Here is a 16,214-nt window from a genome sequence, read left to right as displayed (position 1 = left end):
GTTCAGCTATCATACACACAAGGATGATAACTCTAGATGGCCAAATGTTTGTTTACACCTGACATCACACCCATGTGTGCTTTTTAATCATTCCATTGCACATTTGTCCCTCTTTGCTGTTATAATAACCTCCACTCTTCTGGGAGACTTTCCACTAGATTTTGGAATGTGGCTGTGTGGACTTGCTTAATCAGCCAGAACAGCATTAGTGAGGTTGGGCACTGAGGTCAGATGAAGAGCTCAGGGGTGCCATCTGCTATACTCATCAGCCCAAAGGTGTTCAGTGGGGTTGAGTTCAGGGCTCTGTGCAGGCCTCTTGAGTTCTTTCACTCCAGCCTTGGCAGACCATGTCTTCATGGACCTTGCTTTCTTAAGCTGGACTGTGTTTGGATTCTTAGTTCCAGTGGAAATTGTAATGCTACAGCATACAAATACAATCTAGACCAGTGCTTCCCAAACTGTGGGCCGTAGCGGTATTGCAGGGGGGCCGTAGCTAGTGTAAATCAAAATATTAAAATAATTTAAATATTTTAGAATAGAATATAAAAAGCTTCTGTTACACACTTTGATTCAATATAATTGTAAATAGTATGCAGACCGTATGTAGTGTTAAGGATTTAAAGATATTTGTAAAGAATTTTTACATCATCTTATTTTCACCAGCATATAAAAATATTACATTTTATGGTAGTTCTCATAATTCACATAAAATTCTTACAAACTGGTTAATAAATGTTGATAATTTTGTGCAAAGAGACAATCTGCTTTATTAAATATATCTAATATACAAATATATGTATAAATATCTTTATACTATTAATCAATATACTGTATTTTTAAACAAAGAGGTTGGGAGGGGGGGGTCGTGGAGCTTTTGCTATGTATTTGGGGGGCCTTACCCCTCTGAAGTTTGGGAAGCTCTGATCTAGACCACTGTATGCTTCTAAAATCGTGGCAACAGTTTGGGGAGGAACCACATATGGGTGTGATGATCAGGTATCCACATATTTCGAAATACACAGAAATGTAGAATTTTTTGTTTGCAGGTGTGTGTGTGTGTGTCTACCCATGGGAGTCCCAGCTGGTTGGATAGTTTTCTCAGGCCATGGGTTCCCCTCTGGCCATGTGACATTCAACTTATCAGGAAGTCTATGAGAAAAGAAACAAACATTTCAGGTGGGTTTTTTCTTTATTTTGCTTGCCTAATCTTCAACGGTCCAGTTTGGCCGAGTCTGTGCCCTTTATAGCCCCAGGCTGACAAGAGTGGAACCCAATGTATTCTGCTGTTGCTGCTCATCCACTTCAAGATTTGGTGTTTCATGTATGCCGAGACGCTTTTCTGCTCACCATGATTGAAAGAGGTGATTATTTGAGTTGCTATATATCTTTCCTGGCAGCTTAAACCAATCTGTCCATTTTTATCTGACCAGCCCAAGGAACTGTTGCTCATTTAATATGATTTTTTTTGTCTTTTACAACATTCTGCATAAATTGTGCTGTGTGTGGAAATCCCAAGATATCAGTATCAGTTTCTGAAAACCTCTAACTAGCTTACCTGATACCAACATCCATGCTACAGTGAAATACAGAAAGATCACACTTTTGTCTTCATTCTGTTAACATTACCTGACGGTCTTGACTCCTATCTGCGTTATATTGCTGCCATAACATTGGCTGATTAGATAACTGCATGAATGTTTAAGTGTTCCTAATAAGAGGTGAGTGTATTCCCATGAGACATGATTCTCTCAATTTGTAAATCCTGAAAAAATCTGGTGACATTATCCATGATCTCAACAAGGTGGATGTCAGGAATCTCAGTAAATTATAAACAAGCATGAATTTTTTACCAATATCCAAACGACGAAATGCAAAGATAAGGAACAAGCAGATGAGTAGAGACAAAATTATCGTTACTTACTTGGCTAGATCACTGTCAATGCTTTCCCTGATGTCAGCATCTTTAGCCTGTCTGTCTATCTTATTAATGGGGATGAACTTATCCTCATTGTACAACTCCTTAGGTTCCTGCAGACAATGTTCAATGTTATGCACATATATTTCCAGGAGAGAGTTTGCAGAAACATTTTGAACAGATTTTTTTCTTCTTTTTTTTTTGAATTGCAGCACAACAAGCATTCACAGCATAAAATATGTCAGAAAATAGGTTCATTGTTAATCATCACTACCAATAAAACAACATTTCAACTTGGACATAAATATTCTTTATAATATTTATACGCCATATCCGTTTATCAGTACTGATGTACAGTAGATACTGTACTGATTGGCCAGAACATAACTGAAATAAAGCAACCTACAAAAACAAATACAGACCGTGTGTATTCTTACCAGTGTAATTTTGACATGCCCCCCAGTGGCATAGACATCGCCTTCATGGTCCCCATAGAGCAAAAAATGCTGTATTGTGCCATAAAGAATAGGCTGAGTTTTCATTGTCTTCACCTAAAAGTGGGACAAATAATTGTATTCAGTTGTACTCACCAACATCTTTAAATAGCAGGTGGTGAAAAATAAGTACACCCAATAATTCAGTAACATGTAGAACCACCTTTAGTGACAATAATTTAAAGTAAAGGTTTTCTGTGCGATTTTATCAGTCTCTCACATTGTTTTGGAGAAAGTATTTCCCTACTCTTCTTTACAGAACGGGGATGTGGTAGCTTAGTGTTTAAGATGTTGGACTACTGCTCCGAAGGTTGTGAGTTCGAATCCCAGGTTCACCAGACTGCCACTACTGTGCCCCTGTGCAATGCCCTTAACCCTTAGTTAAAAATGTAAGTCGTCTAAGTTAGTCGTAAGTCGTGTAAGTTGACATGTAAGTCGTTCGGCATCTGCCGAACATGTAAATGTAAACATTTTAGTTCATTAATGTTCGAGAGCATTTCTTATGCACCGCTCTCATGATCGAGAGTTGAGGTTTGGACTTTGACTTAGCTTTTACAAGTTGATTTTCTTCTTCTGAAGCCATTTACATGTCATTAGCTAGTGTGCTTGGGATCACTGTCCTGTTGGACAGCTGCTAGACAGATGGCCTTACATTTGTCTGAAGAATATTCTGATATCATGTGGAGTTTATCATTGTCTTCACCAAACACTGGTGCTGTGCATGATGACAAAACATTCCCACCTTGGGTATAATCAGTCCTAAAAGGATATCGTTGCTGAACTTTTGTGCTTTGTTCATACTCACATAACCTTTAGTAAAGAAGAAGCTTTTTCCTAGTCAACCTTCAATGAAAGCCTACTTGTTCAGTCCTCTTCTTATTGTGCTGTCATGAGCATGTGCTTACCGAGGCTTGTAGGTCACATGACATTATATCTCTGAGCCTGACCTTGATGGGAATTTGCTGGGAAACCCACAACTGGGAAGATTTGTGATTGTCTTGAAGACTGGTGAATTTGTTTTGGAGACAGCCTTGTAACACTTCCCAGATTTACACATAACAGTTGCTTCTCCAAGGTCATGACTGATAAATCTTGGCATGACGCATAAACCCGAGTGCTCCAGAGCTCTCTTAATTATTGTGGATGTAGAAAGAGTGTACTTATTTTTCCAGAAGCATTCTTACATAATTTATTTTTTACTATTTTTTGCACATTTCTGTCTATATAACTAACACACTGCTTAGTTTTAGCTTCAGTATTACTAAATCACGTTTTGCACTATCCTTAAAGTGACTTATTTTTTACTAATTTCGTATTTTTTAATGCACAGTCTGTGAAGAAGTAAGCCAGGTTTTCATTTCACTGTATGTCTTTGTGTATTTGACAAATCTTATATCTTAAATCACCAACCTCAATCAATTTAAATTACCTGTTTCCATTTCTCATTAGCTATAGAATATTTACTCCATACATGGTAGGTCTGTCAGTGTCCATGTGTATATTCCTATTGCCTTTTGTAGGCAGCACATGTTTCTGTTAGCTTTAACTTCTTACCTGCTGTCCACTTTCGTAGGTCTTACCATCCCACTCAATGGCTCTGTACTGAGCCCATGGTGACTGCAGACGTTTAGGTTGTATATCTGGCCGAGACGTTGTACCTTGGAAACCAAGGAACCTGACCTAGAATAAACCAATCCAATGGAAGACACCACACATGCCCAAGGCAAGAAAATGAGTACCAAATGAGTGAGACACCTGGTCCTAGCAATCATTTAGTGTCTTTACTGAATATAAATAGATGATGAAAAGCATTCATACCTGTTTATCATGTTTTTCATGGCAGTCTTTCAACCAATTTGTGAACTCTCGGTTGATCTTCACTCTTTGCTCCTGCAAGAAAGACAATGATTTATCAAATTATTAACTACAATCAAGTCGAATACTAAATAATAGGCTAACGGTCCATTGAATTATTATTTTTTTTTAAAAATCACTAAATAAATCATGTAGAAAATATTGTTATATAATTGTACTGCAGCAGTTTTCAGACTTTCAGCTTCTTCAAGACATAAAGAAGGAAACAGAGAACCAAAAGAAAAGAACCAAAGCAATGGTTTCTTGCTTAAACATGTACCTTACCTGACCATTGAGAACTCTTGTAAATATGGTATCTTTGTCACGTAGCTGTAATTCCAGATCCATAAATGTGAGTTTGTTGGTGCTGACTTTAAAGCGGTCATTAGTGAAGAGAACGCCCGAGATCCTGTTATAACATTCTATTGGTAATGAACCAGATTTCTTGGATCTTGCACACCAGTCAAACCTAAAACAATAAAAAAAATAAGTTGACTGTTTTTATGACGACTGAATAAGGATTATCTACTTGCATATAAATAAATAATTTTACAGAGTTCCCAACCCCATAGTCATAAAAGTTCAGACACAACTGTCAATCATTCCAGCTTCATATAGTAAGTTGTTTGGCCAATTTATTGAGGGGGAAAAAAGAAAAAAAAAAGATTTATTTATCATTCCGAAATAAAGGCATAATCAAATTCCGTACAAAATATCCTGAGAAATAAATTGACTTGAACTTTGAATCTAGTACTGTGAACTGAATTGAATATCGTTATACCACTAATAATACAAGGGTACCCTAACATTCAAATGCATTCCAACTTCAAATCCTTAAGGGTTTGCAGGTCTGCATTTATTTAAATCATGTTAAATATCATTACTCATCCACAGAAGAATAAGGAATTAATCGTCCATTCCAAAAGCATTCAAAGATGGGTCTTTTCCCTCGGCCCTCAGCATGGAAAACAAAACAATCTTCGTCACTCTCTGGAGCTATAAGACAGGTGTAATCAGAGAAACATGTCACTTGTAAATCAAACCTGAAAGAGAAGGTATTCATGCCACCAGCCACACCCACTTAACATGGAAATTAAATGTAAAACTTCTCATTTCATTTACGATGTACAACCGGCGGTTATGATTAGTGCTGTAGAAGCTTAACAAAGCTCAATATAACTCATCGTTTAACTACTATTTAAACTGTAAGGCTGTCAATCGAGGCGTTCTTTATTAAATAAGATTTCACTAGAAATTCTATACATAATTACTGCACTGATGCAATTTAGAGGCATGTTAGAAATATACCTGGTTTAAGTGCATATGGGTCCTCTGGATAGGTTTCTCTATCAAACAGGAAGGGATGATATCTAATCACACCCTCTACTTTGGCATCTCCTTCTCTAGTGGCTTTAAACTCAAACTCTGCCACACTGGAGTTTATATAAAGAGTCTGCATGTCATTATCGATCTCTCTTAGATTCAGCATCTTTGGAATGCGAGGGTGCCGGTCAATTAAACAGATCTGGAAAAGAAGGAGAAAGATGACATTTACAGCGAAGGAATAAATATTCACCATGTCAACTTTTTTCTTTTTTAATTAACATTTAAATAAATTAAAATTTTAAATTAAATAACCAAAACATAACAGTATAATATACTATTCATATTAATTTAATAACTACTAATGTTTATTAATTTAGGATCCCCAATTGTTTGTTTTTAAATATGGCTAAAGGGAATGAAAGCACAAGGAAGTCTATGAAGTTATTAAGTTTGAGTAAAAAAAATTATTTATTCTCCAGTTGCCTTTATCCATTTTATTTTTGTATAAAAACGCCCAAAATGACATTGTGTCAGAATTTGCATACATACTAGATTTTCATACCTGAATTTCGATGTTTGATATGTTTTCAGTGTTTTGTTTGTCTCCCATGACATTTCCCTGTACACCATGTACATAGTAATGATAGATGTGCCTTAAATGGAAAAAAAAGATATAATAATATATATTAATAATAATAAACAATAATAATGATCACAATAATAATAATAATAATAATAATAATAATTAAATAGTGTCTGTGGTGTGTAGCTCTGATACTCACGCCAGCTCTCTGGTCCATGACATGAAATCCTGTTTAAGGTATGCAACATGTTCTGGCTGGACTGCAGTTATGACTATAGTGGTAAAACTCTCCTTGTCTTTCTCTTCCAGAGCCAGAGTTTGCAGGAAACGATCCTCATCCATTCTCAAATGAGAGGCATCTCCTGGCTGTGCAAGAGAGTTATTAGGCAAGTTCAAAACTACAAACACACCAAAGGCAGAACGACACGAATATACATTAATAATTCAGTGTGCACTAAAACTAAAATTACTCAAACATGGCTGTTTACCTTTCTGTTCCGGATGATGCCAGAATAAATTTCTTTGTTGCTTTTCTCTTTCTGCTCAAAGTCTTCTTTAGACATGACAAACTCGTGTACATCTGGAGAGCCAACTGGTTTACTTATGATCTAAATTAAGTTTAAAATATATATACATAATAAACAGTCACACAGTCTATATGTCCTGCGAGTCTTTAGTGCAAACATAGTCTGTTTGTGAAATCTGGCAGACACAGAGAAGCTTAACATTCTTTTGAGATTCATTTGTAAGTTTACACGCTACCTTACTAACACATATACACTAATCATGCATAACATTATGAGCAGTGACAGGTGAAGTGAATAACACTGATGATCTCCTCATCATGGCACCTGTTAGTGGGTGGGGTATATCAGGCAGCAAGTGAACATTTTGTCCTCAAAGTTGATGTGTTAGAAGCAGGAAAAATGGGCAAGTGTAAGGATTTGAGCGAGTTTGACAAGGGCCAAATTGTGATGGCTAGACCACTGGATCAGAGCATCTCCAAAACTGCAGCTCTTGTGGGGTGTTCCCGGTCTGCAGTGGTCAGTATCTATGAAAAGTGGTCCAAGGAAGGAACAGTGATGAACCGGTGACAGGGTCATGGGTGACCAAGGCTCTTTGATGCACGTGGGGAGCGTAGGCTGGCCCGTGTGATCCGATCCAACAGACGAGCAACTGTTGCTCAAATTGCTGAAGAAGTTAATGCTGGTTCTGATAGAAAGGTGTCAGAATACACAGTGCATGACTGGTCAGGGCTGTTTTGGCAGCAAAAGGGGGACCAACACAATATTAGGCAGGTGGTCATAATGTTATGCCTGGTCAGTGTATAAGTATATTATAAAATGTCTGAACACCCCTGTTAAAATAAAGTTTATATGATGTAAAAAAAATAAATAAATAAAAATTCTATGGTAAATGACACGATTTCTGACACTGCCGTTTTGACAGGAGTGTGAACTACATAAACTCTGCCTTAGCTTTGTATAAAATGGACAGTGAAATGTATCAGACTTGGCAGGGATGAGATGTAGCACCTACCCGTACACACTGGCCTATATAAAACACGGCCTGTTTGCCTCCAACACCGAAGTAGGAGATGTCACTGTTCAGACTGCGAGGGACTGCACTGGGAGGCACATATCTTGATTCATCACTAGAGACAAAGAAATAAAGGACATTTGCAAAATCATAGGGAAGTGTATTGGTTATATACAGGGCATACCACAATATTGTTAGCTTTACAGCCTTTAAACTCCTACAACTGAAATTCTGAATTCTGACAAGGCATTCATTTTGAGAAATGACACCTGTTCACTCATTTACCCTGGAAGATTAACATTACTTATTACTAACACCAAATATCTGACTGTTTTTAACATAGTATTGAATACTGAAGTATAGCTGTTTCACTGAAGAGATTAAGAAAGAGTATTTAAGCAATAAGGCTCAGGAATGCTGGTAGTTTACCTCCTAAATGTGCGGTTGTCTCGATTGAATTTGGAAAGGCGATAAACTGCCCAGTTATTCAACTCTTTGGAGGTCATTCCACGTCCATTATCCATCACTACTACAGCTGGTCCACCTTGAGACTCATCAAAAAACTGATGCACAGAGACAAGCAGAGAGAGAGAGACCCACAAGGGCATACACAGAAAAAGAGAAAACAAAAACAGTCAGAGTCCAATGATGTTTTAATGAGTAGCTTATTATGATAAGCCATTTATAAACCCTTACCAATCTTATGTCGATGCTCCTGGTTCCAGAATTACACGAGGTTGCAGAAAGGGCATTATCGATAAGCTCAGCAAAGGCATAGGCTAAAGTATTGAAAGTCACAGACACAAAAGACAGAAAGAGAGACACACGGACAGTAAAAGGAAGACACAGAAAGAGAGACACACACAGAAAAAGGAAGACACACATACAGGTAGACACACACATACAGGAAAACGCGCACACAAACACACATACAGGAAGACACACACACATACAGGAAGACACACACACATACAGGAAGACACACACACATACAGGAAGACACACACACATACAGGAAGACACACACACATACAGGAAGACACACACACACACATACAGGTAAAAAAACAAACACCAACAGGTAGACACAAACATAGACAGGAAGACACACACACACACTCCCCATTAATAAACAAATTTACTAAATACAGAAAACAAAAAAAATTGTGTAAAACAGAATTTCATTTGAATTCAGCTTAAAAGAAAGATTCGAATGCATGGGTACGAGAGATAATTGCCATGTACTTACGCAGTGCCTTCTGTCCTTCACTGGCATAGTACTCATACTGTCCACTCTGCACAATGGTGTGGAAATGGGGAACATACTTGATTGTTTCTTCAGTCGCCACAGCCAACTCCTGATCCACTGACTGTAGCAGGTGTAAAGTTTTTCCATCTGGTAATTCATCTGCAATGTGAAACCGCAATCACAATTGTAGTTATTACATCGGACGTTATTGTGCTTAATAGCAAACAGAGATCGCTGATATGGTTTTAATTCATTTGCTCAGGGCTGACAGGATATATGATTGAACATGCTCTGTTAGGTAGTGGTGTGAACAGGTGAAGTACATATTGAATGATATGTTCATTCGTATTCATCTGACCACGCTCAGGCAGCACTCAGTTTCAGAAAATATAAACACTGAATTGAATGGTTATCTTTTTGAGTCAGCTGAATTGTTACTTACCATAAATCTTTGAAACAATCTCCCTGCGATCTGTCGTAGTGATCACAAAACGTTCATTTCCTGAGATACAAAATTCCTGAAATGAAAGAAGACACTAGTGTGAATTAAATCGGAGTTGCTCCAGTGACAGCTGGGTTCAGATCTGAAAGAGGGAAAAAAAATTGGAGTTTGAAGGTATTTTAATATTCTTACAATCACATCTGGTTTGTTTAAGCACAGATTACCATGTCTAGTCCAATTTAGACCACTCATTTTTCTACATGTGAACCCATCTCCCCATGAACACCAACAACCTTGCAGTCAGTAAGATTTCTAGGCACTAACATGATCAGGAAAGCTCATCAAATACTTTTTTCTCTGCGGAAACTCAACATCTTTTGCCAGGTCCGTCTGTTTTACATATCTACCTTCAAGAATTTTTATCATCATCATCAATAGCCATGTGATTAAGCTAAGCCTGATTGTATCTAAAGGCCAGATTTTAAAGTATTGCTACGGAGCAGAAAGGCTGACTGGCCAACGGCAGCTGTCAGCTCAGGGGCTGCATGGCATCAGGGCCTGGAAGCAAGCTGAGAAAATAACCAGAGACTTCATAAATCCAGACTTCATAAATCCAGAGACTTCCCTCAGGTAAACAGTGCTGCTCCATAAAAACCAGCATCACAGAACAACTGAACAGTTCTCATTTAAAATCTCTTGATATTTAATGGAGTCCATGATGTTATACTATTTTCCAGGTCTTTATTATTTAAATAAATAAATACACAACACCATTTCCCCAATATATTCAAGAGTGAATTTAAACCTATAATGGAAAGTTTTGGGCAAATTTATTTAAGTGGTCTTTCAGTTTTCTTTTTTATGTTCTGTTTTTTTTCCCCACTGTCCAAAATCTCCCATAGATACACTATATTGCCAAAAGTATTGAATTCAGGGGTTGCGCTTGGCCCCAGGTCCAGTGAAAGAACTCTTAATGCTTCAGCATACCAAGACATTTTGGACAATTTCATGCTCCCAACTTTGTGGGAACAGTTTGGGGTGGAGGAACTTGACTGGCCTGCACCTTAGGTCAGGAGCATGAAATTGTCCAAAATGTCTTGGTATGCTGTAGCATTAAGAGTTTCTTTCACTGGAACTAAGGGGCCAAGCCCAACCCCTGAATTCAACGATTTGGAGGGATGTCCCAAAACGTTGGGCAATATAGTCCATTAATGACTGTGTGAATGTGTCTGCAGCGCCCATTCACGATTTAATTCTCCTTCCTTGCCCCAGTGATACCAGGATAGACTCCACAAGCCTGACTAAGATTAAGAGCTTACTGAAGAAGTATAAATTAATCAATGTTTGATTGAACATCAATGATTATGCAGCTGAAGAAGACGGGCTTCAAAAAATGATGGTGAAGTGCTGTTACTGCCGGTCACACTTGAGAATGTCGTCTCCAGACAGACCAGCGCATAGACATCACTTGGACTGCTACTTGTATTACACCTTATAAATCACTTGATTTCTTTGATTTCTGATTTGATTTCTTTCTCTTTCTGTTTGATTTCTTTTGGACATACACGGCTTACCTGCTAAAAATGTAGGAGGAAAAAATAAATAAATGAAAATAAATAAAATAATAATAATAATTATTATTATTATTATTATAGAAAAAAATTAAAATATCTGATGTGTATTAGTGTGGAGATATAAAGGGTCAAAGCATTAAAGATCAGGTCATAAATTGGCAAGCGTGCAACTAGGACTTTCTATTTTAAGAAATCTTATACTAACCAAACCAGAAAGTCTTATGTGTCTAGTATGAACACTTCATAATTAATGACTTATGCAACTTCTTTTTCTGTAGCATAGTTTTTACAGTAAAACAGGCCACACCCTCTCTATCTCTCAAAACCTAATGTAGATACAAGCCTGCAGTTTTGCACACTAGTAAGTGGGAACACTGATTTAAGCATGAAGCAAATCTTTAATGGTAAAGCGGTCGGTGATTATATACGAATTGATCCTCATCACTATATACACTGGTCAGGGCCATGGCAGATAGACTGGACACCAAGAGTGAGGGAGGTCTCACCTGAGACAGGATGGCCAGTCTATTTTAATGTAGATACAGAATCACAATCCATTAATATTCCACTTATTGGGTTGATTATTGATTTGATATGAGTGTAAGATAGGTGGAAAGTTGGAATATGGACAAAAAGGAGTTACCTGCCTACTAAATAAAGTCAGATAATCCCTTCATTAGCTGAGGAGTCGGATCAGGTGTCTCAGGGGGAGAGAAAGCACTAAAATATGCAACACACGTGCTACTCACAGTGAGTTTAGCCAGCTGGCTACAATGATTTCCAACACCAGCACTGACAACACCATTAACGTGTCCACTTACAGATAGTTGGTCATCTACAACTAACGAGCTGTTAGAGATAGCTGGTGTATACTGATTAACCACAGGTCACGTAGCTAGCTAGCTAGTTAAACTAAGTGCTATCCGGGTACTTGTAGATATCCACCCACCTTCCGCACAGCAGACAGGAACTGTTTGTAGTTCATGCCGCCGATGTTCAGCATCTTTTTAGTAGCCTCCTTACTCTGGGGGCGACAGTCAAAGACACAGACCGAGCGGCTACTCTGTGATGCCTTGGCTGGGGGAACTCCCGATTCCGCCATGTTTCCACTTCGCTATGGTGTCACTTATCTCAAAGCCTGCTGAAATACCTTCATATACACATATTCATCCAAATCCTGAACGAAATACCGGATGCTTCGGCATCCAAACTGTTTGTCTACCTGTTATCTGTTAACTGTTACAGCTGTTGCACTTCTTGAAGCTCAGAGATCAGTACTCTCCTTGAAGGTCCCAGGAGCTTTCACACACCTCCATCCGCTTTCGCTTTTTCTACCCGTGTTGTCAATTCGCCACGCGTTGGCTGCGGTTGCCAGATCCGCGCACACAACTGATTAAAGAATGTACATTTTTATACTGATGCACTGAAGAAACATCCATTTCACGGAACCATGTCCTCTAATAAATACTATACTAAAGCGACACGTGCAGACAGGATATTCTACACTCGATTTGATAGTTTGTGTTTTTTTCTACAACTGGCAACCCTGTATACAATTTCGCGCCATATTCTTTAAACCTACTGAGACAGCTGTATCACCTGTCCAAATCAGAAGCCATTTAACTGTGTGCAGTATTTATGGCTTGTATTTACACCAGAATCCACTACAGAAGTTTCACTATTATGATTCAGTCTTGTGCCACAGCTTATTTTCATTTCTAGACAATTTTCAATGTTTTCAGTATTTTCATATTCAGTCCGGCTGAGCAAAGCATTGCAAATTGTATATATCATTCTGATAAAGCAGTTATAAACACACAGTTCCAATAAATACTTTTTTCATGTTATGAAATGATCTAAAGTAAGAAAGGAACAAAGCAGTAATGGAGTGTAGTGTTATAGAAAATATAATCCACCACAAGATGCCATGTCCCACCCTCACCATGATCACATTGTACAGAGACATGTCCAACCATCACCCTGACCACGTTGTACAGAGACATGTCCAACCATCACCCTGACCATGTTGTACAGAGACATGTCCCACCATCACCCTGACCATGTTGTACAGAGACATGTCCCACCGTCATCCTAACCACGTTGTACAGAGACATGTCCCACCGTCATCCTGACCACGTTGTACAGAGACATGTCCAACCATCACCCTGACCACGTTGTACAGAGACATGTCCCACCGTCATCCTGACCACGTTGTACAGAGACATGTCCCACCGTCACCCTGACCACTTTGTACAGAGACATGTCCAACCATCACCCTGACCATGTTGTACAGAGACATGTCCCACCATCATCCTAACCACGTTGTACAGAGACATGTCCCACCGTCATTCCGACCACGTTGTACAGAGACATGTCCCACCGTCATCCTGACCACTTTGTACAGAGACATGTCCCACCATCACCCTGACCATCTTGTACAGAGACTTGTCCCACTCTCACCCTGACCACGTTGTACAGAGACATGTCCCACCATCACCCTGACCACGTTGTACAGAGACATGTCCCACCATCACCCTGACCATGTTGTACAGAGACATGTCCCACCATCACCCTGACCATGTTGTACAGAGACTTGTCCCACCATCACCCTGACCATGTTGTACAGAGACTTGTCCCACCATCACCCTGACCATGTTGTACAGAGACATGTCCCACCATCACCCTGACCATGTTGTACAGAGACTTGTCCCACTCTTATCCTGACTACGTTGTACAGAGGGACCGTCAAGAGCATCCTAAGCAGATGCATCACTGTCTGGTAGGGACTCCTGTATTGCCATACCCTAGACACACACACACACACAAAAAAAAGGGGGAAGTGGATTATTCATTTAATGCTAGTTAAAGTGGGATACTGAGCATTGGCAGAAAACTTACTCGGGTGCAAACATCCAAGACTTCATCCACAAATGCTAGACATTAGAGTCTTCTTACAGAAAACGTTTCTGCGTCAGTAGTAATGGGTTCTCGTTGGTAAATAACCACACATTATAGTCTTTTTGAGTCCATATGACATAACTGCTATCATATAAATAGTGAGGCCTTAAACAGAAAGCATGAATATAAACTTTTAATGTGAATTGCAGCTGGAAAAATTGTCAGAGCAGCTGTTACTAAATCAGAGTATGAAATACTTATATTTAATATATTACAGACAAATCACTTAATAGACTGGAGGGGGAAAAAAAAGAGATGCAGTTCAAATGTAACCCATTTCCGTTGGAAAACCACAAACACAGCAACACTCGAGCAGCGTTATAACGATCAAAAGGACTTTGTACGCTGGTTTGTGCAATGGGGCTCCTTCCTACTCTCAATATCAAAAAAAAAAGAAAAGCACACATCCAACTTGCTTTTGAATGTACATCATGCATTCAGATATGTAATTCAATGTAGTCTCTTATCTTTTGAGTGCTAAGTCAAAGCACATTGTTTATTTTGTTAATGACAATGCTAAACATTTTAAATGAAATCTGTTCAGGCACACATGCTATTTAGACAGCTCAGTTACAGCTGAAGTCTTTCAGAACTTATTTGGTCTTACTCAACATAGATATTAATATTAAGGCAGAAATTCAAGTGTTTTTTTTGTATGTTTGTCAGTTTGATTTTTCTTAATGCAAATGTATGCTATTTTAATTAAAGAGTTTATGTACAGATTAGGATATATTTCTTAGCCAAGCTAATCTAGCTTGGTCTGTCAAGCTATCAGCTATGAAAACACAACACAACTGATTTAACTAGTAGCCAGTAGGCAAGTTGTCTGCCAGCTTCCTTGTTTACTTAACTAAACTTAAATAAAATCAATAAAATTTGAGTGTTGAAAATGTTTGAATAGAAATTGTATATCGGACCAAGCTGTATATTTTTCAGCAGGAAATGTCTTGAGAAAAATTGTGTGATGACACAAAAGCTAAATTGGTGTCTTCAGATCAGCAGTAACTGAAGCCGTCACTTACTGAATATGCTTATATAGCATTACATACATTGTTTGTTTTGATACATGATTGCTATACTGAAACCTAAATACAGAAATATTGTTAGATTTTAGATTCAACTTTATTGTCATTGCACGTGCGTACAAGGCAATGAAATACAGGTACAGTACAAACATGTATAGATATACAGACAAGAGAATGTGTGTGTGTATGTATATATCAGGCATAACATGATTAACGCTGATGATCTCCTCATCATGGCACCTGTTAGTGGGTGGGATATATTAGGCAGCAAGTGAACATTTTGTCTTCACAGTTGATGTGTTAGAAACAGGACAAATTGTGATAGCTAGATGACTGGATCAGAGCATCTCTAAAACTGCAACTCTTGTGGGGTGTTCCTGGTCTGCAGTGGTCAGTATCTATCAAAAGTGGTCCAAGGAAGGAACAGTGGTGAACCGGTGACAGGGTCATGGGCAGCCAAGGCTCATTGATGCACATGAGGAGCAAAGGCAGGCCCGTGTGATCCGATCTAACAGACAAGCTACTGCTGCTCAAATTGCAGGTTCTGACAGAAAGGTGTCAGAATACACAGTGCATCACAGTTTGTTGTGTTTTGTCAACACAATATTAACCCTAACCCTGGTCATAATGTTATGCCTGGTCAGTGTATATGAATGTACAGAATGTGTGAATATACAGAATATATATATATATATATTTATATATGTATATATATGAATGTACAAAGAAAATATACAGTGATTATATTGCAGTTTTGTCCACTGTTGGGGAGAAATGTAATGTACTGCAGATAATTATTTTAGACAAAGTAAAGACAGTGAAGAAACATTCTGAAATTGTTGTTTGTACAGAGGCAAAAACTAGGACACATACACAGTTATTCAACATAGTATGTAATAAAAACCCAGGCATGCCACCAAGACTAAGCATATATATGTATTTATATGAACTAAACTGAATAACTAAGTTAAAGAAAGGATGTGCAATATCTTTATGTTACATTTAGTGAAATTATGTTAGGGTTCATTATGAAGAGGCCCAAACATCCAACTCTCATGCATCTTAAACAGGATGTTTCATTTATCAGAACTGAACTGGATTAGACCTGAATCCTAATGAATCAAATTATATAGGACCAGATGTGAATTAAAGTGTGTTTTACAGTAGTTATATTGTTTTGAACGGTTCCTTTAAGTCTCTGTGACTTAGGGGTTACATATTATCGCAGTTTTCAGCCCACCTCCTCTGACCGGAA

General features: G+C 38.3%; 1 protein-coding gene across 2 annotated transcripts in view; it reads right to left on the bottom strand.

The window, feature by feature from the left end:
• The window catches only part of smchd1 (structural maintenance of chromosomes flexible hinge domain containing 1), a 34,055-nt gene extending 21,734 nt beyond the window's left edge, over positions 1-12,321 (bottom strand). The window contains exons 1-17 of one of the 2 annotated variants that reach the window (XR_009204958.1): positions 11,926-12,321; positions 9,403-9,478; positions 8,961-9,119; positions 8,408-8,490; positions 8,141-8,274; positions 7,712-7,826; positions 6,661-6,780; positions 6,372-6,538; positions 6,152-6,242; positions 5,572-5,788; positions 5,148-5,259; positions 4,549-4,732; positions 4,228-4,299; positions 3,964-4,089; positions 2,353-2,466; positions 1,922-2,028; positions 1,067-1,149 (exon numbers count right to left, since the gene is read on the bottom strand). Coding sequence is in view for 1 of the 2 variants with exons in the window: in XM_058394526.1 (XP_058250509.1) it covers positions 1,067-1,149; positions 1,922-2,028; positions 2,353-2,466; positions 3,964-4,089; positions 4,228-4,299; positions 4,549-4,732; positions 5,148-5,259; positions 5,572-5,788; positions 6,152-6,242; positions 6,372-6,538; positions 6,661-6,780; positions 7,712-7,826; positions 8,141-8,274; positions 8,408-8,490; positions 8,961-9,119; positions 9,403-9,478; positions 11,926-12,078 (2,113 nt within the window). In the remaining variant the exon portion in view is untranslated. The remainder of the gene's footprint in view (positions 1-1,066; positions 1,150-1,921; positions 2,029-2,352; positions 2,467-3,963; positions 4,090-4,227; positions 4,300-4,548; positions 4,733-5,147; positions 5,260-5,571; positions 5,789-6,151; positions 6,243-6,371; positions 6,539-6,660; positions 6,781-7,711; positions 7,827-8,140; positions 8,275-8,407; positions 8,491-8,960; positions 9,120-9,402; positions 9,479-11,925) is intronic. The other variant, XM_058394526.1, reaches the window with a different exon arrangement.
• Positions 12,322-16,214: the final 3,893 nt, after the last annotated feature.

The sequence above is a fragment of the Hemibagrus wyckioides genome, linkage group LG07 (genome assembly GCF_019097595.1).
Source record: "Hemibagrus wyckioides isolate EC202008001 linkage group LG07, SWU_Hwy_1.0, whole genome shotgun sequence".
NCBI lineage: Eukaryota > Metazoa > Chordata > Actinopteri > Siluriformes > Bagridae > Hemibagrus > Hemibagrus wyckioides.
The sequence above is the reverse complement of the archived record's forward strand: the minus strand, read 5'-3'. Positions and strand labels throughout refer to the sequence as shown.